Below are 23,086 nucleotides of genomic sequence, written 5' to 3' on the forward strand. Positions count from 1 at the left end.
ATTATAAACCTAACGGGGCAGCAATGACAATCACCATGGATCTCTTCTCTGCCCCACATTCTACGGATCAAGTTTTCTCAACTTTGGCACGACTGACATTTTGGACCTGATCATTTTTGTTGTGTGAGGTTGTCCTGTGCATTGTAGAATGTTTAGCAACTTCCCTGGCCTCTACCCACTAGATGCCAGTAACACAAAAAACATACACACACACACACACACACACACACACACACACACACACAGTTGTAGCAATAAAAAATGTCTCCAGATATTACCAAATGTCCCCTTAGGGGCAAAATTTCCCCAAGTTGAGAACCATTATCATGAATCCTCTACCATCACTACCCTAAATTCTTCTGGAATTAAGCTCATACAGAGACTCACAATTTTTGGCATATCAAGCTTATGATACAGTTTCATTAAAACAAAATACAATAATCGCATGTCACTGGCAATCTGGATTCTCAAAAGGCATGACCTTTCCGTTTAATTTGCCTTTAATACACATACAGTGGAAAATACTTTTGCAAAATGTCCCATTACACTGCAGATCTTATCCAAACATTTTTCCAGAACCAAAACAATGTTTTCATACATATGGTGATTTCTGTAGTTAAGATTTTATTTTATTTTATTTTTAAGATTTTAAATTAAGATATTTAAGTTTTAGAGCCTATGATATATTCCTCTGTTGACACCATGGCTTTAATTAGCTTACTACTACCCCATTCTCCTTCATCAAGTCCTCACGCTTTCTCTTACTTACCTAACTCACCTGCTCAGCAGTCTGGTTCCCAATAACTAGGCCATATACCCAGTCACCATTTTTCCATCTGCAGTTTGGACAGAGGGTTGTTGTGTTGCCTTGAGTCTATACATATAAGCAAACTGGGAAGGATTACTAACAAGTACTATAAAATACTGAAATCAACTAAACATATACAGAATATCTGTTATTTAATGCCACGGGGACACAAAAAGGAATAAATATGAGCCATGAAGGATCTATAATTTTAGAGCTAAAAAGCATCTTATCTTAGTACTATACATCAACCACGTGCCCAAAGTCATTTAGCTAGTTAATTTGACATGCTAATCGTGAAGCGTTCAAGAAAGGGTATCCTGATTGTGGCTATAGATGAAAACTAGAGATTAGAGCTAAATTCACGGACTTGGGGCTCAACATCTGGAAAAAAGGTCACCAAATTGTTAATAGTGGCTACCTCAGATGAGGAAGTTGAAGGGGCACTTTCACTTTTCACCCTAGACGAGTCATAGTATTTTGTAAAGTAAACAAGTATTCATGTCACCTTTATTATTAAAAACCATGAAAGGTAAATCCAGGAGAGTAGATAAAATCTCAGTGGGAGAGAGTACAAAGGACAGGCAAAGCACTTAGCACTCCCAGATACAGACATAACTAAGGGGCAGAAAGAAGAGGCAAAGGCATTGAAGAAGCAGCAGGAGAAGCAGAAAGAGATCTAGAAGAGTACAACTCTGTGGCCAACGGAGGGAAGTTTCAAAAAGGAACTGAATGGTCAACAGAACCAAGTTATTTGAAGAGGCCATGAGAGTGAGAACTGAGAAAAGGCAATGAGGAGAGAAGAGAGCAAAATAAAACAAAATAGCAGAACAGAAGTTAGGACCTGAAAGAGACTTTTAAAAATTCATAACCTTCTCCCGACATAATGTCCCTCAATCTCTGAGGAAACGGAGTCCCAGAAAGATTAGAGGGCTGGCTAGACAGATATTGGTAACTAGATGGCATAGCAAAGAGAGGCTAGAACATGTTTATGGATAGTCTGGTGAATGGATCCAATTAAAAGGAAGAAAATTAAGTTATCAGAAGAAAAGGGGAATAATTGGATAAGTAGTACCTGAAAAAGAGAAGAGATAGGACTGAAAGCAGAAGTAGAGAAAAATACAACTTCAACTTCATCTGAGACTTGATAACTTGATTCATTTTTTTGTTTAAATTGTTAGATTAGGTCAGGTGAATCCCTTAGACAGATACTTAAGATTCCCCCAGAATTCTGCCCTTGGCACATTTCTTTTCTCAAAACTGTCCACATTTCCTAGGCTTCATTTAAATAAAGGATTTCCAAATCTCTATTCCAGCCCAAACTTCTCCTCTGAGCCCAAGGTCCAGGAGAGAAGAACATCTCTACTTGGATATCTGATAGATACCCAAAAGGATATCACCTTCTCTACAACCTTACTTCTGCTCTAGGGCTCCCTGTCTCAGTGAATGATCTTAGGTAAATTATCGAACATCATCCCTCATTACATCAATGTAGGCAATATGAAAAAGCATTAGCTGGATGAGAGTAAAGTTAGAGTCACAGCTGTTAGACCTGTCTAACCTGATAAGTGTTCATTAATGGGTTAATGGTAAATAGATCTATGCCAAGAGGCAGAAAGACTGTAGAGTGCACCCAATAATGCCCACATCCTGGTGTGCTTTCCATTGTATAATACCCTCCCCTTGAGTGCAGGCAGAACCTGTGACTAGCTTCTAATCAACAGAATATGGCAAAGATGATGGGATGTCACTCCCACGATTAGGTTATGATATACAGCTATGACTGGTTCTTGTTAATATGAGAGATTTCATCCCTTCCTGGCTTTGAAGAAGTAAGCTGCTATGTTGTAGAAGGGCCATACACAAGGAACTGCAATCCCAAACCACCAAGATCTAAATTCTGTGAACAACCACATGAGCTTGAAAGAACACCCTGGGCCACAGATGAGACTCGAGTCCCAGCTGACACCTTGATTATAGCCTAAAAGATCCTCAGTAGAGTACTGGCTAATTCACACTCAGACTCAATAATAAATGTGTGTTGTTTTGAGTTACCAAGCTTGTGGTTAATTTATTATGCAACAATAGAATACATTAAGCAATATTTTATTATTTACTTGGATAAAACTGTTTATGAAATTCATATTATAATAGAGCTAAAACTAACAAGATGAGCAAGAGATAAAAATTTAACCACTTAACCACATTAATGTTTAAGTCCTAGAGAGAAAAATCCTTGTAAAAAAAACAAAAAACAGAGACTGACTGAGGAAAAGATAGGCTTAGGTTCCTTATGAGATCATAGTAAGATGTAGCCACCAGAAACCCAACACTATTTGAGATAATATTAACAGAGTATAATATACACAACAAAATAAGAAGCAGTTCTATTGTATCATACGAATTGGTAAAATTAGTACATATTTCCTGGTGCCCAAAATTTAAGGCATTCACAGGAACAGAGGGGAGGATAAACTATGTTCCTGTTCCTCAAGGATCTTTCACTCTACTGGGGAGCCAACATAAACACATTAAAATTTTAAATCACAATGAAGAATTTAAATAACAGCTTAAGGCAAGAATAGAAAAGGTGTTATAAAAGCTGGCATTACAATTCAACTGGCATTTAGTTAAATGCAATAACAAAAGCAGGAATTCAGAAGAGGGAGACAATATATCATTATTAATATTAGTTTTTGCAATTTGATGTAAAAATGCTGAAAAATTCAACCTTGGGATTCAATTTATACTGCTGAGCATAAGCTCTCAAATTTTGAAAATGTGCAGTTAGAAAACCACTTAGACAACCTATGCTATTTCTGAGGCTTTTGTAGTAGCAGATACCATTACTCTTTACAGATGAGAAAATCTAAGCAAAGAAGGGTATGCTAGTTTGTGGACCCCAAAAAAGCCATGACTCTTAACTCTCATTCAGTATTGCTGGGTGGGAGCTTTTTGATGATTTCCAAGAAGATGTAACCCACCCATTGTGGGTGGTAACTTTTGACTAGATGGTTTCCATGGAGATGTGTCTTGACCCATTCAATGTGGAGCCCTTTAAGAAGGAACCATCTTGGAAAAAGCTTTAGAGCCCAGGAAGCCAGAGACCTTTGGTGCTGAAGAAGGAAAATGCCTCCAGGGAGCTTCATGGAACAAGAAGCCTGGAGAGAAAGCTAGTAGACATCACCATGTTTGCCATGTGTCTTTCCAGTTGAGAGAGAAAACCTGAACATCATAGGCCTTTTTTTTAATTATTATTATTTTTATTGATAAAACAACATACAAATATTCTTAACATACAAACATTCCATATATGGTGTACAATCAATGGCTCATAATATCACATAGTTGTTTATCCATCACCATGATAATTTTTTGAACATTTACATCACTCCAAACAAAGAAATAAAAAAGAAAAAACTCATACATACCAAGCTCCTTACCCATCCCTCTCATTGACCACTTGTGCTGGTTTGAAAGGACATATATCCCCTAGAAAAGCCATGTTTTAATCCTAATCCCATTTTGTAAAGGCAGCCATGTCTTCTAATCCCTATTCAGTTTTGAATGTTTGAAACTGTAATTAGATCATTTCCCTGGAGATGTGATTTAATCAACAGTGGTTGATAAACTGGATTAGCTGGAGACATGTTTCAAGCCATTTGGGTGGGTCTTTGATAAGTTTTTGGAGTCCCATAAAAGAGGAAACATTTTGGAGAATGAAAGAAATTCAGAGAGAACAAAGAAGAACAACATAGCCATGAGAAGCAGAGAGCCTACAAGCTGTGACCTTTGGAGATGAAGAAGGAAAACACATCCTGGGGAGCTTCATGAAATAGGAAGCCAGGAGAGAAAGTAGCAGGTGACACCTTGCTTTCCATGTACCCTTCTAGCAGAGAGAGAAACTGTGACTGTGTTTGCCATGTGCCTTTCCAGATAAGAGAGAAACCCTGAATATCATTGGCCTTCTTGAACCAAGGTACCCTTCCCTGGATGCCTTTGATTGGACATTTCTACAGACTTGTTTTAATTGGACATTTTCTCAGCCTTAGAACTGTAAACTAGCAACTTATTAAATACCCCTTTTAAAATGCCATTCCGTTTCTGGTATATTGCATTCTGGCAGCTAGCAAACAAGAACACCACTAGTATTTCCATCTACCTAATTTATTTTAACCTTGGTTACCTCTATTATTTGTTTATTTTTTTATCCATAGTTTTTACTCATCGGTCCATACCCGAGATAAAAGGAGCATCAGATACAAGGTTTTCAAAATCACACAGTCATGCTGTAAAAGCTTTATCATTATAGAATCATCTTCAAGAAACAAGCTTAGTGGAATACAGCTCTACAGTTTCAGGTACTTTCCTCTAGCCACTCCAATACACCATAAACTAAAAAGTGGATATCTATATAATGCCTGAGTACAACCTCCAGGATAACCTCTCAACTCTGAAATCTCTGTCACTAACACTATTTTTTCTCATTTCTTTCCCCTTTTGGTCAAGAAGGTTTTCTCAATCCCTTGATGCCCAGTCCCATCTCATCCCAGGATTTCTGTCCCATATTGCCTGGGAGATTTACAACATGGGAGTCTTCATTGGCCTTCTTGAACCAATGATCTTTCCCTGGATACCTCAGATTGGACATTTCTATAGCCTTGCTTTAATTTGGACATTTTCACAGCCTTAGAACATGTAAACTTGCAACTTATTAAATTACCCTTTTTAAAAGCCATTTCATTTCTGGAATATTGCACTTTACCAGTTAGCAAACTAAAACAGATTTTGGTGCCAGAGAAGTAGGGTGCTGCTGCAGTTTGCAAATACCAAACATGTTGGAATGACTTTTTAAGTAGATAAGGGGAAGATTCTGGAAGAGCTGTGAGAAGCTTGATAGAGAAGACCTAGAATGCTCTGAAGATACTGTTGGTGGAAATGTGGACTCTAAAGATACCTCTGATGAGGTTCTAGACAGAAATGAGATGTGTGATATTGCAAACTGGAAGGAAGGTGATCCTTATTTTTAAATGGCAGATAATCTGGTAAAATTGACTAGCGGCTTTGGCTGGAAGGAAGATTTTAAAAGCCATGAACTTGGATATCTAGCAGAAGAGATAAACAAATTAAATGTGGAAAGTGTAGCCTAGTTTCTCCTTGCAGCTTATTGTGAAATGCAACAGGAAAGAGATAAGCTGAGAACTAAACTCTTAGGTATAAAGAAACCAAAAATTGGTGGTTTGAAAAACTCTGGACTTCCACAAAGGGAGACCTGAGAGAATAATGCCCCACATGAGGATTTAACCAAACATGGAAGCCATCAGCCATTACAGAAAAAGCCAGGATTGGAGATGGAGTTATCCAGGAACGACTTGTGGAAACTCCTTTTGTCTGATGGGCATGATTCAAGTATACTGCATAGGAAACCAACAAAAGTGTTGTGGGATCTATATAAATGTAACTGCTGCCAGGCTGGTCTAAAAGACTCAGAAAAGGGACAAAGTGAAGGTAAAATGTCTTTAGAGGCAGAACCATGGAGACTAAGGTCTGAAGTCAAGAAACCTCAGGCCAGGAGAACAGATCCACCCCAGAACTTGGAGAGGGTGAGTTTGCTGGGAAGGCAGAGCATGGACCTTCCACCTCCTTTCAGTGGAAGAGGTGTGTCTTCTCAGGCCTTGAAGAAGGCTGAGCACATTCCCTGGGGACTGGGGAGAGCCTGGCTGCCACCACACAGAGAGGCTGAGCATGTGTCCCAGAGATGGCAGAGAGACCAGGTGTGGCCCAGTGCTTGGAGAAGGTGGAGCCTAGAAAAAGTTGGTCTCCCCAGTGTGCCCCAAGGTTGCATATGAAGAGGTGGGCCACTGCATAGATCCTTGGAAAGGGTGGGACTGCCACTTTCTAAAGCCCCAAGGAAAAATGACTCTCAGACTTTGAAATCTAACTGACTTTGCCCTGCAGGTTTTCGAAACTGCTTGGGTCTGGACACCCCTGTGTTCCTTCCAGTTTCTCCCTATGGAAATGGGGATATGTATGCTATAACTGTCCCTCCATTGCACATTGGCAGTAAATAACTTGCTTTGAGTTTTATAGGTCCAGAGAGAGCCAGAGGAGAATTTTGCCTTAGGACAGACCATGCCTGTAACTGACTTTGATGAGATTTTGTACTATTTCTGACTTTGCATTGTATTTGTATTGTCACTGAAATGGTTTAAGGTTTTCTAATATTGTTATGGAATGAATGTATTTTGCGTCTGGAAAGAATATGTTTTTTGGGGGTCCAAAGGGTGGAATGTGCCAGTTTGAATCTTTTGTGAAAAGAAAAGCCGTCCTTTAATCCTCATTCAGTATTTCTGGGTAGAAGCTTTTTGATGGTTTCCATGGAGATGTAACCTACCCAATTGTGGGTGGTAACTTTTGATTAGATGGTTTCATGGTTTTCAAGGTGGGGTTGCTGACAGGGCCCCTTTAAAAGAGAAATGTTTTGGAAAAAGTTTTAGAGCCCAGGGAGCCAGAGACCTTTGGAGATGAAGAAGGAAAATGCCCCTGGGGAGCTTCATGAACCAAGAAGCCTGGAGAGAAAGTCAGCAGACATCACCATGTTTGCCATGTGCCCTTCCAATTGAGAGAGAAACCTCGAACATCATCAGCTTACTTGAACCAAAGTATCTTTCCCTGGATGTCTTAGATTAGACATTTCTATAGTCTTGCATTAATTTTGACATTCTCATGGCCTTAGAACATATAAACTTGCAACTTAATAAATTCCCTCTTTTAAAAGCCATTTTATTTCTGGTATATCACATTCTAGTGCTAGCAAACTAAAACAAAGGGTTAAAGAATTTGTTCAGAAATACAATTCACTAAGTCAATCGTACTGGAGAAACAGATTTTCTCTGAGTCTCTTACAATAATGAAAACCCACCTTGCCTTTCTAGGTTCCTTCCTCCTCCAAGCTGGGACCATTTCTATCAGCTTCTCTAATCACATAAAGGCAAAAATCTTCATGTCTGGTTCTCTAAGCATAACTTCCAAGTCCAGGTTCAACCCTAAACCATGCTCTAGGCAGCTCCTCATGCCCTCTCGTTCCCACAATCAGAAAAACCTCTCAAACATTGCACTCTTTATGATTCCAGTCTTTCTATTCCTATCTACGTCCTGAAATTACTTAGCTTTCTCTTTTCTCACAATTTTTCACATCATTTCAGCCTCTACCATCTGTTCAATTTAAATGCCTTTGCCCATCAACATCCTCTAGTAAAACTTATCCTGCTTCTTAATCTATTGTTAAGTTTTCTACCACCCATCTCCTGGCAAAAATTTCAAATACTGAACACCTAGAGACATTTAACACAGAACAGTTATTTCTTGTACCTAAATACACATAACTGGGTGAAATTCATCATGCCAAATCAAGAGGACATTCAGATGGATCTTTTTACCTCTTATGTCTCAGGCAAAAGCCCTCTTTCGGTGGGAAGTAGACTAAAACAAGCCTGAAGAATTTGAGGGTTTAATTTAATCCAAAATGTATTATGTAAACAGTAGGCAACTTATATCTTCTCCACTTCAAATATAAACTATACCTGCATTTTTCCCCTTAAGCAAAAAGCTCAATAAATTGTAACCTAGCATTCATTTAGATTATTTAAAAAGTTGGACAATAACAACCACTTATCCAGACACTGAGACATTTAATTTTTTTTAAATTGTGGTCTGGAATACAATTACTATGCTACTTAGGTATTAAAATGCCCAGAAACCAAAACTAATGACACAGAATTGTTTCATCAAAAAAAAAAAACCTAATAAAATCATGATTTTTACCTAATTTAATCTTATTTTTTTAGCATAAGCTTTAAAAAAGTAACATCTCCCTCTAGTCTTCTAGGCATAATTCCTTGCTAGCTTTTGGAAGCCCTTGAGTTTCCCAGATTTCTGTACTGCAGACCTGAAATCTCACCTCAACCACTATTATACCTGTTATTTCTTGGTATAAACTATTAGTGTGAAGAAAAGAATCTATAATAAAATCTGCAACTTTTCTTTAAATTTTATTATTTGAAGGTATTTCAGCTGGTTGTAAACAAGTCAAACAGTATAGAAGGGTTTAAATAAAAAATAAAAATCCTTTCTCCCAGGGGTACAAGGGTAGTTTGGTGGTAGAATTCTCACCTGCCCTGCGGGAGACCTGGGTTCAATTCCCAGTCCATGCACTTCCAAAAAACAAACAAGCAAAACAAACAAACAAAAAATAAACAAGCAAAAATTCAACAAATGGTGCTGCAATAACAGGATACTCATATGGAAAAATAATGAAATGTGACCCCACATTACAGCATATAAAAAAATCCCTTCTCCTACCACCCCTATTCTTCAAGGTAAGAACAGATAACTGTTTCTTGTACATCATTCCAAAAATCTTCTAAGTATACATAAGTATATATATATATATACAAACTCATATTTATCTATCCTATAGTACCTCCCCACTTCTTTATGTTGTACAAATGGGACAATAAAGTACATAGCATTCTACAACATGTTTGCCCCTTAAAATGTATCTTGGACTTTATTCCTTGCCATTTCTATATACATCTACATCGCAAATTTTAATGAAATGCACAGCATTCCATATTGGATATATATCATAGTTAATATAACAGTCTCCCATGATGGACAGTCAGATTGTCAACAGTGAAAAGGCGGCAAAAATAAGGCAACCGATGTCCTTGTAACGAGTGACCTTTACACGGTTCTTTTCAGAAGAGATTCACTGGGTAAAAAGACGTACACATTTTTTTTAGAAGGTACATATTTTATTATCTACACTGTTCATTATCGCTTCTTACCAAAATACCAACTCCACTACAGAAGAGATCTTGGCCTAAAGGTTCACTGAGTATCCTGAGTACCTAGTAGATAGTAGGTGTTCAATAAATACTTGAATTGCAAAATGGGGACTGCTCACCTCTTGAGGGTCTTCCTAGGAGTTCTGGTGAAAGAATCTTTCTTCTTGATCACTTGCATCATTTCAGTCTCCAACCACACCCTCAGGCATTCCACCAGGAGCTGTGTGCTGTGGTGGTTGTAGCCTGCCAGGCAGGGAGACCTTCAATCCTGAGATACACATGGTTCCTAACAACTGGTCAAATAGGACCATGCAGCTCAGGTTTCTCCCGAAGGCCATGATGTTCTCCTGCATCAGTGCAGAGCCACCAGCTGATCTAGCAGACCCCAGTTCCCATGTCCTGGCTGTTGCCCATGCTGGGTGTATAGGGATTCTGCTCAGGGTCCCAGGTCCTAAAGGTCAGGGTGTCTGAGGCCAGATAGTCAGAATCTGGAGGTCTTCCATCTGGCCTTGCCCCACCTTATCACATTTCACATTTTGATAAGAACTTCCAAGCTGCCCTCCAAATGGGCTCTACCAGTTTATTCTCCCACCAACAGTGTATAGATGTGAGTTTTTAAATCAATCATCTGGTCTGATGTTCCTGCACCTCAAATAAGGAGTAAGACAACTGACATAAATATAGCAAAGCACTGATTATTTTACATCTCTCTTTTTAACACAGTGTAGAAAACCAAGTGCCACAGAGGTAGCAGCCACACTCTGCAGTGATTAGCCTTACCCTGCTCCAAATGCAATTTCACAGGGTGCTATTCCTCGGAGAGAACCCACCTCTTAAATAACGAATTCCTTAGGTTCAGACAACTATTGAACAAATTCCGTATAGAAGAGAATCATTTATTTTTCCTGGCAACACCATCCATAATTATCTCTAACACATGGAATGCTACATAATTAAGTAACATATGGTGGTTTCCACTTGTCCATAATTGGTTAAGGCATTGATCTAGGAATTAGCAATGGAGACACCCTTAGAATATCTAAGACCTTGGTACACCAGCATATTTATGGCATGAGATGATCTGATTTTGTTGTTTAACAGAAAATCAGGGTTTGTTTTCAGTGATGGTGAACTTCTGTAGACATCATTGCATAGAATCTAATGAATCACATCTAGAAAGACATTTAACACTTTATATTATTGCAAAGTACCTTACCTTATTTGATCTTCATGGCAATCCTGGGAGGAAGGCAAAGCAATTATTATTCATTAAACAAAGACTCAATGAGCTCTCTCTGCTATGTCTTTGGTATACGACATTGAATGAGGCACTCCCCATTCATTCACTGGTCACTCTAACCTATCCAATCTATCTTCAAGGCACTTAGGATACTTAGTAACATGGCCTTCAAAACCCTGTATGATTTGCCCTTGTCCACCTTTCCAATTTCATCCCATGACCTTTTATATCTCATTCACCATGGTTCAGCCACACTGGAGCACACTGGGAAAGAACCCAGGTTCTTGTCCACATCAGAGATTTCTACTTTGTTTCCCTGGCCTGGAATGCTCATCCCCCAACTCTTCATATGGATAACTCCTACTTACCTTCTAGGTCTCAGGTAAACCTGTCACTTCTTCCCAGACCCCCTTCCCCCAATAAATCACATCTCATGTATTATTCCTTTAATTAGTACTATACTTTTAAAACACAACACTCCATAATTAAATATTTCTGTATTTGTTCATTTGCACTCCAACTCCCTCACAAGTCTATAAGCCCTAGGAAGGCAAGGATCATCACTAGTATTCACTGCTGTAATTCCAACATTTACCTAGCACATTGTCTAGCATTTAGTAGACATGAGTAAACAAATATAACCAGTACACTCAAGGGATATTCAACATAGTAGGGAAACACCCAAAGAGGCTAATTTTACTAAAGGATGGGACAGGTTTCGGGAAAAACTACATGGAAGAGATAACCCTTGAGCTGATGGTTGAAAGTTGAGTAGGTGTTTCCCAGGAATGCTATCTACCAAAATGGTCTAGGCCACCAGGGGTGAACTGGGGGGGGGGGGGGGGGTGCAGCGTCAAGAAATGTATGGGGCCTCTCAGATTTTTGGCTTTCATATCTGAGCAGATGCTGGTATAATTATTCAATACATAAAATGTAAGGGGTGGGCGTTCTACCTTTATTATAATTATTATTTATTACCAGGGTACAGAATCTAAAGAAAAGAAAGCCTTGGCAGCATTTGGGATTTGAATGGCAGTAATTTCCCTGCATGCCTGCCTCTCAAACTAAATAGAACCTGAGAATATTCAGTGCTGAGTCTTACATGGCCACGGGTCAGGCTAGGCTGTCTACAAAAGGTAGAGGAGTGAAAGGACCAAAAATCTTGGCATAGATAGGGCCACGGGGATTTCTTTATATCTGAGCACATTTTTTTTGGCCAAAAGATGTCAATACTGTAATTTAATGTGCTTATATTTTTGTGAGGAGGCCAGCGAAAAGAGAAAAAGAAAAAAGAAGAAAACTCCATGCCCAGTGTAATTCATGCTCTCCTGAATGTCCCTGCCCTGGATTTATTTATAATTGCTCTATGCTGCAATTCTATGTCATTCTATGTTTGTCATGGAAGCAGCCAGGGCAGAAATTCTAAATAAATACAGTGAAATGCCCTCTAATGGCTGAATGGTATTGGGGTGAAAAGCATCAAAATATGACATTAATAAAGGGGTTACCGCACACTATTAACTCCTCAACAGCTTCTCTGGTCTGACCACAGGTCTATAAACACCTGGGCTTTTAATAGAAAATTGGAAGAACTGGAAGAAAAAACTGATGTGTTGCTACCCATAATCAAACTTTCTGGTCACCCCCCTCCCTGCAACCCAACACACACAGAACAGTATTACATGAACAGGAAGCTCTGAATCATAATTCTGGTTAAAACATGAAGATCTATAGTTTATTTCAAAAATGCTAACATAGTGACAAGAAAAAAAAAGTATACCCCGGAAGCCTAAACGGAAGAAAAAATTCTCTGGAAAAAAAAAAAAACTCTACATAGCAACATTTAGCAGAAAATTATAAAATACTCAAGCCTAGGGTAGGCAGTGCAATGCAGTAAGGTTGGATAGATAGACTGACGAAAGAGAACTAGATAGCACTGATTACCAGGTGTTCAAGGGGCTAGTCCTGGCTCTATGTACCATGTAACAGCTGTGTGACTTAGAATAAGTCTCTCTGGACCTCAGTTTCTTCCTTTGCAAGGTGAGATGTTTAACCAGATCACCCCTAAAGGTCCTTTCCAGTTTAAAAACATTGCTTTAACAACATATCTAATTTTATTTTTTATACCACAATTATAATACAATTATAGCAGCTATTACAGGCCCAACATTTCCGTGATGAGCTCATTCTCATATACAATCTTGTGAGGGAAATAGTATCATATCATTTTGCATATTGAATTGCAAAGAACAATATTTGTGAATGTTTAACAAGTGCCAGGTACTTTTCAAAAGGCTGTATATGTGTGCATTAACTTGTTTCATCCCCATAATCCTATGAGTAAGTACTACTATTATTAATCCCATTTTACAGATGAGGAGGGTGAGGCACAAAGAGATTAATTTGCCCAAAGTCATTTGGTTAGGAGTGAGAGAGACAGGACACAACCCCAGGGAGTCTGCCTCCAGAGTTTGTGCTCTTGGCACTACACTCTACCTCAAATGAGGCAATGACGAACTTCAGAATTTACTAACTTTGACTATCAAATGGCAGAGTCTGGTTTTAGATCTAGGTGTATCAGATGCCAAGGCTCATGTTCCTTCCACAATTGCATGCGTGGGAAAAAAATGGCTGGCTCTTAAACAATAACTTTATGAAAGTTTGTTTTGCTTACCCTCAATGCTTTCGATTAGAAGCCATCACCACCTCCTATCTCTCCAAGTCAACTCAGGAGGTGAACTCACTGCCCTCCCCCCTATGCGGGACACAACTACCAGGGGTGTAAATCTCCCTGGCAACGTGGGACAGAACTCCCGGGCTGAGATGGGATCAGGCATCATGGGATTGAGAAAGCCTTTCTGACCAAAAGGGGGAAGAGAGAAATGAGACAAAATAAGGTTTCAGCAGCTGAGAATTTCAGAGTTGAGAGGCTATCCTGGAGGTTATTCTTATGCATTATATAGATATCCCTTTTTAGTTTATGGTGTGGTGGAGTGGCTGGAGGGAAGCTGAAACTGTTGAGCTATGTTCCAATAGCCTTGATTCTTGAAGACAATTGCATGACCATATAGCTTTTACAATGTGACTGTGAGATAGTGAAAACCTTGAATCTGATGCTCCCTTTATCCAGGGTATGGAAAGATGAGAGAAAAAAAAAGATAAGGACAAAAATTAATAAATAATAGGGGGGCAGGATAAGGGGTAAAAAATTTGGATAGAGTGCAATACAAGTGGTCAATGAGAGGGAGGGGTAAGGGGTATGGGATCTACCGGTTTTTTCTTTTTTCTGGTTATTTCTTTTTCTGGAGTGATGCAAATGTTCTAAAAACGATCATGGTGACAAATACAAATCTATGTGAAGATATTGTGAGCCACTGATTGCATACTTTGGAGGGACTGCATGTGCGTGAAGATATGTCAATACAAATATTATTTAAAAAAAAAAAAGAATCTATCCCTACCTATTTTTCCCCTCTGAGGATGTGTGGAAGGGCAATAGGCAAAGGAGATTAACTCACTTCTTGAGTGCTTGCTGGCAGTAAGACATTGCCAAATTCAGAAAAAACAAGGCTGTCCTTCTCTAGTTCTACTTTACTCTTTACTTTCATCCAGGAGTCATGCGGATACTAATATTTTAGGTCAAAGGGTAGGCACACATGGCTTTTCCTAGGTGATAGTAGTCCAGTTATTAAGCCACACAGCTACCCAGATTTCACACTGAACCTCTGTCATCAATTCACTAACTGTTCTGTGATTTCTTGGCTCCCTATGTATTAGTTAAATCGCCAGAGTGTTTACAAACACACTATGATATGCTAAAAAAAAATTCTGCGAAGTGGAAATATATACCTCCTTCTGGATTTAAAGTCAATTTGCAATTCACTGCAACTATTTATTTTATTACATTTTTCCTCTGCCTTATTTTCACTTACTCAAACATATTCTGCCACCTCACCATATTATATAACCTTTACATTAAAATAAATTTAATCCCCCACCTTTTATGCAATCTCCCCATCCTCACTTGTACTTCCAAAAGAGTTTCTGGAGTCAATAAAAGACAGCCAAATATTACAAAGAGTACCTGAGGAAGTATTAATGGAAATATCTGTCCAACCAAACCCTCAAAAGCTTGGTTTCTTGTTTTAATTTGGAGGGTGGAGTGGGGCACAGAGCGGCTAAAGCTGTTGCCCAGAAGTCCATACATTTCACTCCTTGTTGCAGGCACTCATTCAGAATCTACTGACTTATTTCATATCTCATTTAAAAATAATTTGTTTTCTAGTTATAAAAGCAATACACACCATTGTATAAAATTTGGAAAATAAACAAAAGTATAAAATAAATACATCATAACACCTGAAGATAGCCACTGTAACAACTTTGGATCATTTCCTTCCTTTTGTATTTATCTCTATAGTCATAGATAGAAGAGTAACTCGTAAACACACAAAGATACATAAACATGTACCTAAATTTAAAATGACAGAAAGAGGACCATTCCATATTTTTCTTTTCCTTATATCACAGATATTATACTATGTGGATATGCCATAATTTACTTACTTTCCCTATTATGGAAACTATGTCTTGGGTTTTTCACTATTATAAATACCTAAAAAAAATTGGAAGATATAAATAAGCAAAAATAAAGCCCACTGTAATTTCTTTTTAAAAATATCATCTCAAATGTTTCTTTATATAATACATACATGACACAACCACATATATTAAATATATTAAAATGGGATCATACTGGGGAAGAAAGGATAGTTCAGTGGTGGAATTCTCGCCTGTCATGCAGGAGACCCAGCTTTGATTCCTGGTCCATACACTTCCCCTCAAAAACAAGCAAACAATCAAAAACAAACAAACAAAAAATTCAACAAATGGTGCTGTAATAACGAGATACTCACATGGAAAAATAATGAAATGTGACCTCACCATACAGCATACAAAAAAAAATGGGATCATACTATCAAGAATAAAAACAACAACAGTAATAGTTAGCAAGTACTGAGCACTTACCATGGCAGGCACAGTGATTGTCTCATTTAATCCTCCCAACAACCCTATGGGTTAGCTCAGTGATTCCCAAACTTATCAGTGCATTGGAATTACCCGGGGATCTTCAAAAATACTGACAACTATGGCCCTTACCCAGAGATTATGATTTAACTGTCTGGGATGAGGCCTGGGCTTTGGAATTTCAAAACATCCCTAGAAATAGGCTCATGATTCTAATGGACAAACAAATTGGTAACTATTGGATTAAGCTACTATTTTGTCCCTATTTTACTGATATGAAAATTGAGGAACAATATACATAACATCACACAGTTGATGTAGCTGGGATGTGAATCCAGTTCTAAGCCCAGAGACCATACTTTCAACTATTCATAATTTAGAATCTGCTTCCTCCCTCCCCACCCCCACCCCCTGCATTTAACATTAGATCATGAACCTATTTCTACATTAATAAGTATAACTCTGCATTATCATTTTTAATAACTATAGAATCCCATTGCATAGAAAACATGTTATCAACTTTTTCCCATTTTATGATATGCTAAAATTAATATCCTTGTTGATATATCTTTGAGTGCACAATTATTTCCTTAGAATAAACTCCAAGAAAAGGAACCGCTGGGTCAAAAGGTAAACAATATTTTAAAGCTTTTGATAAATAAATGATACTTATACCAGAAGTGTATGAGAATACCTTGAATCCTTGCCAACACTGAGCTTTTGTCATTCCTTTTTAAGTTTGCAAATTATGTTGGAGAAAATGATATGCCATTTTCATTCCCCTTTCTTTGATTACTACCAAGATAGTATATTTTTCATGTTTATTGGCCATTTGTATTTCTTCTTTTATGTATTTTCCTACTCATATTCATTTTTTTTCTAGTAAAATACTTGTATTCTTATTGCTCTATTTTTATGTATTAAAGATAATGAATCTTTTTGCAATTGTTCCTGGTTTTCTCATTATCTTTATTTATGGTTTTGTCCAGAAATTAAAAATTTTTCATATAGTCTCATATGTTAATCTTTTCCTTTATTATCCTACCTTTGACATTATGAATACAAATATCTTCCCTACCCCATTTATATTCTTGTATAATTATTTTAGTTCTTTTAACTTTTTAGCATTCTTATCATTTTAGCTTTTACCCATTTTTAACTCTTAAGTTTTCAACACAGTAGTTCCCAATCAGGATTCCACGACAGAATTGCCTACAGAGCTTCTTTAAATGCTCAGGTCTTAGGACCGACTCACAATTTGGGGGATGGGGTCTGAGCAGGAATATTTTTGAAAGAACCACGGGTAGTTCTGATGCAGCCCAGCCTTTATTAAGAAACACTATTTTAATCCTTCTAAATTTATGTGGGTGTCAACCTTTTCCAAATTAACTGTTACTTCAGCACATTTCTTAAATAAATCATGTCTCCATTAATTCAAAATGCTGCCTTTATCTTAATTGGTAAGCTCCATGAAAGCCAGAGACTATACCTGTTTTAACTGACTATTGTATCTATAGGCCCAGCATAGTGCCTGATGTACAAATTAGTACTGAATAAAATGTTAACTGAATAAATAAATAACACCTGATGACATTTCTCCAACCTCACCCCCAAACTTCCCAGCCTTCTCTTCAATATTTTCTTGACCATTAGACCAATAAAACTGTTACTAATGACCCTGAGTTATAAAGAATATTAAATTATGCCCAGTACACTGTTTAAAATGGCCAGGAAATATATTAGAGAGAGCCATCAAATGTGAAGTCAAAATAACAATGTTGGTCATGTTCAAGAAGTATAGGAATTCTGATCAAATGCTCGATGGAAGAACTATTACTTCAGAGTTGGAACTGAACAGTAATGACTCAAATGACCCAAAAGACTCAAGATATTTGGGTTCCTCCAGTTCTTACAGTCCTTCAACTAGTTCCAGAGACGGACTTGGAAGCTTCCTTGAACTGAGGGTTAAATATACCCACACATTCCCTCTTCATGAGCCCATGGAAAGAAAATTAGAATATGGAGTCAGGAGACCTGGGTTTCAGTCATGTTGCTACTATCAACCACAAGTCATTTGACCTTGGGCATATCATTTAACCTGTAGTGGCTGGGCTAGATGTTTTCTAATGATCTCTTTAGGTTTAAACTTCTACTCGAAGACCCAAACAGACTACCACAGGGCAGGACTTCCAAGGACAATCTGAATTCCCTCCACAGAACAAGGTTGAAGTCCCATCCCAGGCTGTAAGAAATAATAACAACAAGAACTACTGCTAAATTTTACTGAGCATTTATTATATGCTAGACAACAGTCTAAATGTCATAATAATAATGGCACATACTTATATGGCACTTACTATGTTCCAAGGGCTTTGCATATATTACTTACTCTTCACAACAGCCCTAAAAGGATGAGTTTTATTATTATCCCTATTTTACAAGGGGAGGAAACAGACACAGTGGTAAAGTGACTTGCCCAAGTCTTACAGCTACCAAGTGATGGAACCAAGGGAAGTGAATCCAGGCCCACACTTTCAACTACCATCCTGATACTGTCTTCAAATTGTCATTATATTAAACTTGTCATACTTCAGAGGTTGCACAAAACAAGGAATTAGCTACAGTTATCCAAAAAGCTTACTTATATGGAATAGTCCCCTCTTCACTAATGCTAGATAAATGGAATTTTACCCCAATTTAATTTTGAACAGATCAGAGTTCAGGGCCTGAGTCTGCAAAATATATCACTTATTAAGAAAATATGAACCTCCCTGGCAACATGGGACAGAAATCCCAGGATGAGCCGGGACCCAACATCAAGGGATTGAGAAAACCTTCTCAACCAAAAGGGGGAAGAGCGAAATGAGACAAAATAAAATGCCTGAGAGATTCCAAACAGAGTAGAGAGGTTATTCTGGAGGTTATTCTTACGCATTAAGTAGATATCACCTTGTTAGTCAAGATGTAATGGAGAGGCTGGAGGGAACTGCCTGAAAATGTAGGGCTGTGTTCCAGTAGCCATGTTTCTTGAAGATGATTGTATAATGATATAGCTTTCGCAAAGTGACTGTGTGATTGTGAAAACCCTGTGTCCGATGATCCTTTTATCTAGGGTATGGACAGATGAATAAAAAATATGGATAAAAATAAACAAATAATAGGGGGAGCGAAGGTTAAAATAAATTGAGTAGATGGAAATACTAGAGGTCAATGAGAGGGAGGGGTGAGGGGTATGGTATGTACGAGTTTTTTTTCTTTTTTTTTTTAGGTGCATAGTCCGGAAATCGAACCCGGGTCTCCCACATGGAAGGTGAGCATCATACCACTGAATCCAGCATGCACCCATTTTTTCCTTTTTTATTTCTTTTTTTGAAGTGATGCAAATATTCAAAAAAATGATCATGAGGATGAATACACAACTATGTGATGATATTATAAGCCATTGATTATATACCATGTATGGAATGTTTGTATGTTAAGAATGTTTGCATGGGTTTTTTTTGTTTGTTTGTTTGTTTTTGCATAGGCAGGCACCAAGAATCGAACCCAGGTGAGAACTCTGCCACCGAGCCAACACCGCCTGCCCTGTATATTTTTATGTTGCTTTAGTAATAAAAATATTTTTTAAAAAAGAAAAAGTGACATTTTTATTAAGAATCATCCATTAAAAGTTTTTATTATGAAATTGACAATTATTAACTATTAATGACATTTCCAGTAAATATAGATAAAAAGAAAGAACACAAGTTCCTTATGTTCATTAGGAACAATCCTTATGTTCATTAGGAACAATACTTTAGCCTGTACAAACTCTGGTTCCATACTTTCAAAACTGTCTTTTAAACCACAGTCTGACAGCCCACAGGTGTCTCAAAACAAAACAGGTCAAAGCAAACTCACTGTACTAACTTTTCCCATCATGCCCATGCCCTTCATTCCTCCTTTCAGATTTCTGATCTCAGTGAAGGGCACCACTAGCCCCCAAGCACCCAAACTAGGAGTCAGTGCAGACTCAGTTTCCCTCATAACCAGTCACAGAACATTTCTAGAATTCATCTTCTTCTCTCTATCCGTGTTGCCCTTGCTTCTGCTCAGACCTCCATCATTTCTCCCCTCAAACCACTATCCCAAAAACCTCCCAATTGGTCTTTCTGCCTTCACTTGTTCCAGACCCAATCCCACCTCAACACTGCTGCCAAAGTAATCCTTCTAAAACAAAAACTGATTACACTACTTCCCTGCTTAGAATCTTTGTCTTCAAGATAACGCATAAAATCCTTCCTAGAGGGAACAAGATTCTTTATTATCTGGCCTCTGACTACCTTCCCTACTTCATCTGAGGTCGCACCGCTATATACCTCATACTAACTTAGAAGGTCCCAAACAATGCTTCAGTCTGTCCAGAATGCAGTTCTCTCATTTTTTTAGACAGGTCAGAACTCAATGGTTCATCATGCTTTTCTCTGAACTTCCATCATATTTTACAACTCTCCCTATTACAACCCTTATTCAATTATAATTTTTATAATTCAATATTTGTATGACTGTCTTTCCCATAAGATAACAAAGCCTCCAGGGTCCTGCATCTTATTTATCGTCGTATCCTGTTTGTTGGACAAAAGAATGACTCAGAATTTAAGCAAGAGTATCCAAACTACTCTTGATAAATGCCCATTGTGTGAGTCAAAGCTGGTATAGTGGCCAAGTCCCATTTCAACAAAAGTCTTAAAATTGACAACCCTCATACATAAAACATACTTTTTACATTTGCATGCCTACCTATTTTCAATAATGATCAGCATGATAAGTCATTTTTAAAGGATATATAAGATCACCAAACCTACCTCTTGAATATAGGTATTCAGACTATTTCATTCTACTCAATCTAAGTGATCCTTAACTTTTTGTGGATCAAAGACCAATTTGGGTAGTGTTTGTCTATCATTTTAAAAACCCACACCTCCTTTTCATACACATGAAAGGCCCACACCCCCCAGAGATTCTGATTCTCCTGAGAGGCACAATCCTCAACCCCCACTAAAAACTAAAAATAACTTTTTTATGTGATAGGAATTCAGAGATTCACAGAGGATATAACTCTACCAGCCAAGATGTTTTTAAGCTTTCCTCTCAGGTAGCTCGTTTTATTTAAATAGTCATTTTCCCCCATTCACCAAATATAAACATTACAACATTAAACGTGCTTTTTCAATGCTTAAGCCCCATGAAAGTCTTTATCGGGAAGAGAAAGCTGGGGAGGTACTAAATTGCCCCCCCCACCTCTGAGATGCTTATGATAGACATTTACCAGAAACAAATGAAAAGCATATATACGAAAAAATATCTTCCATTTCCTCACATATAACCCCAAAAGTACATGCTTAAATGAAGAAAGTTCTTTAAAAAAATGCTCTGCACTAAACTTTCCTGCTACTTTTCCTCCCACCCCTCCACCCTCACTTTAAAATAATTTGAACTTCTAGCTAGCAACAGCTTCTTTTAAACTAATGTGCTTTGTCCTTGCCAAGACAAAGAGTTAAATTAAAGAAACAGCTGGCTGTCTGCCACTGGCTTGGGGGGGGGGCGGAAGGGGAGGTTAGGGGTGGAGGATAGAGAAGGAGGAAAAACCAGTTAGAGGAATACAAGTGCTAATTTTTCTTACCCTGCCACATGGCCATCTTGATCCTATATTCTCCCACACTGGGGTTGCAGGATCAGAGTTTCCAAGAGCACCCCAGTTTTGCAGGGAGACTTGAATGGGGTGTAGATGGAACCAGCTTCGTGGTTGCTGCTTTCTGGAAGATGCTAATGTCCCAAACCTGAAAGTCCAAAACTGAAAAATGAATACCTAAGTGAAAATATACACTTTAAAGTCTTGAAAAATTCTTCTGTTCCTCTCTGAATCTCTCTTTCAAAGATGCAGACATAGGCAGTGTTACATTACTCTTAAGTAGCAAAGAATTGCTGAAGACAGAATCAGGAGACCAAGAGTTAGTTAATTTTGCCACTCAGTGCTGTAAGATTCTACATGAATCACTGAATCTTCAGATCTCAAAGTGTGGCTGGTTGGAGGTGATAACCATTAAGTGTCTTTCCTATCTTGACGTTTCATGCTTTGGGGAATGAAGACTAGTATAATATTCATTTCCCTATTCAACCCGCAAAAGATCCAACTTTACATTAAACAATCAGTAGAAAAGGGAGAAATTTTTATGAGAACTTCAAGTTTTAAGATATATTTTGCATAGGAAAAAAATGAAAGGAAGCAGAATAAAGAATTAAGAGCGATGATTTTTAGCTAGTGGTTCCTTCTCCCTACTTCTTTACACTTTCCCATACTCGGCAAACTTCCTATAGTAAACATATATTGCTTTTATAGTCGGGGGGAAAATGAACCAAAGAAAGAGAAAAATGTAAAAACGAAATACCAATTTAAGAAAGGCAAATTAAGTCAGCTAATTCCTATTTTTAAAACTTCAAATCCAGTCTTAGGACAGTACTTTCTGCAAGAATATGAAAGGAGAAAAGTATAGGAGAAAAAGTGAGATGTTTGTACTTTACTGTGATTGAGACATTTAATATATTAAACACTTTGCTTGTCCATTTAAGCAAGTTCTTAATAAATTGGCCTTCCTTATTTAGCATACAAACTAATCTGCTTTTTTTTAAAAAAAAAAAAAGTCTCCACCTTTCAGAATTGGTGAACATTAAAGTAGGGGTGCTATTACTGTAATTTTTATACAGCTAATACCTCGGGCCCCGAAGTGACAGCGCTAAAGCACAAACACTTAAGACGAATACTAACTTGAGAATCATCATTTTGGCCTTCTTTCATGACTTTTTGTTTTTTAAGGACAAAGGATTTAATGTACAATACTCCCGAAAATACTGATAGACAAAGGACAATGCTTTGGTTAAGGAAAGTTTCGAGAAGTTCAGGAAAACTAGGAACTCATCTAAATCCCAGGATGATTTCGCCATGAAAAAGCACTCGGATGACTTATCTGCAATCTGGGACAGTTTGTTTGGTTTGCCTTTTTTTTTTTTTTTTAATCTTATTCTGCATGCAGTTAAGAAGTACTGATTGTACTTGTTGCACAAGGCGAAATTTAACATCTCTGCAGTTAAACCAGGGTAGCTGTTAATAAATTGATGAAGTTTATG

General features: G+C 37.8%; 1 protein-coding gene across 3 annotated transcripts in view; it reads right to left on the reverse strand.

The window, feature by feature from the left end:
• CLCN5 (chloride voltage-gated channel 5) overlaps window positions 1–23,086 on the reverse strand; it is a 182,170-nt gene that overhangs the window by 158,070 nt on the left and 1,014 nt on the right. For all 3 annotated transcript variants that reach the window (XM_077145736.1, XM_077145737.1, XM_077145738.1), the window contains exon 2: window positions 21,585–21,741. In XM_077145736.1, coding sequence (XP_077001851.1) covers window positions 21,585–21,600 — 16 coding nt within the window. In that variant the 5' untranslated portion in view covers window positions 21,601–21,741. The remainder of the gene's footprint in view (window positions 1–21,584; window positions 21,742–23,086) is intronic.

The sequence above is a fragment of the Tamandua tetradactyla genome, chromosome X, assembly GCF_023851605.1.
Source record: "Tamandua tetradactyla isolate mTamTet1 chromosome X, mTamTet1.pri, whole genome shotgun sequence".
NCBI classification, from domain to species: domain Eukaryota; kingdom Metazoa; phylum Chordata; class Mammalia; order Pilosa; family Myrmecophagidae; genus Tamandua; species Tamandua tetradactyla.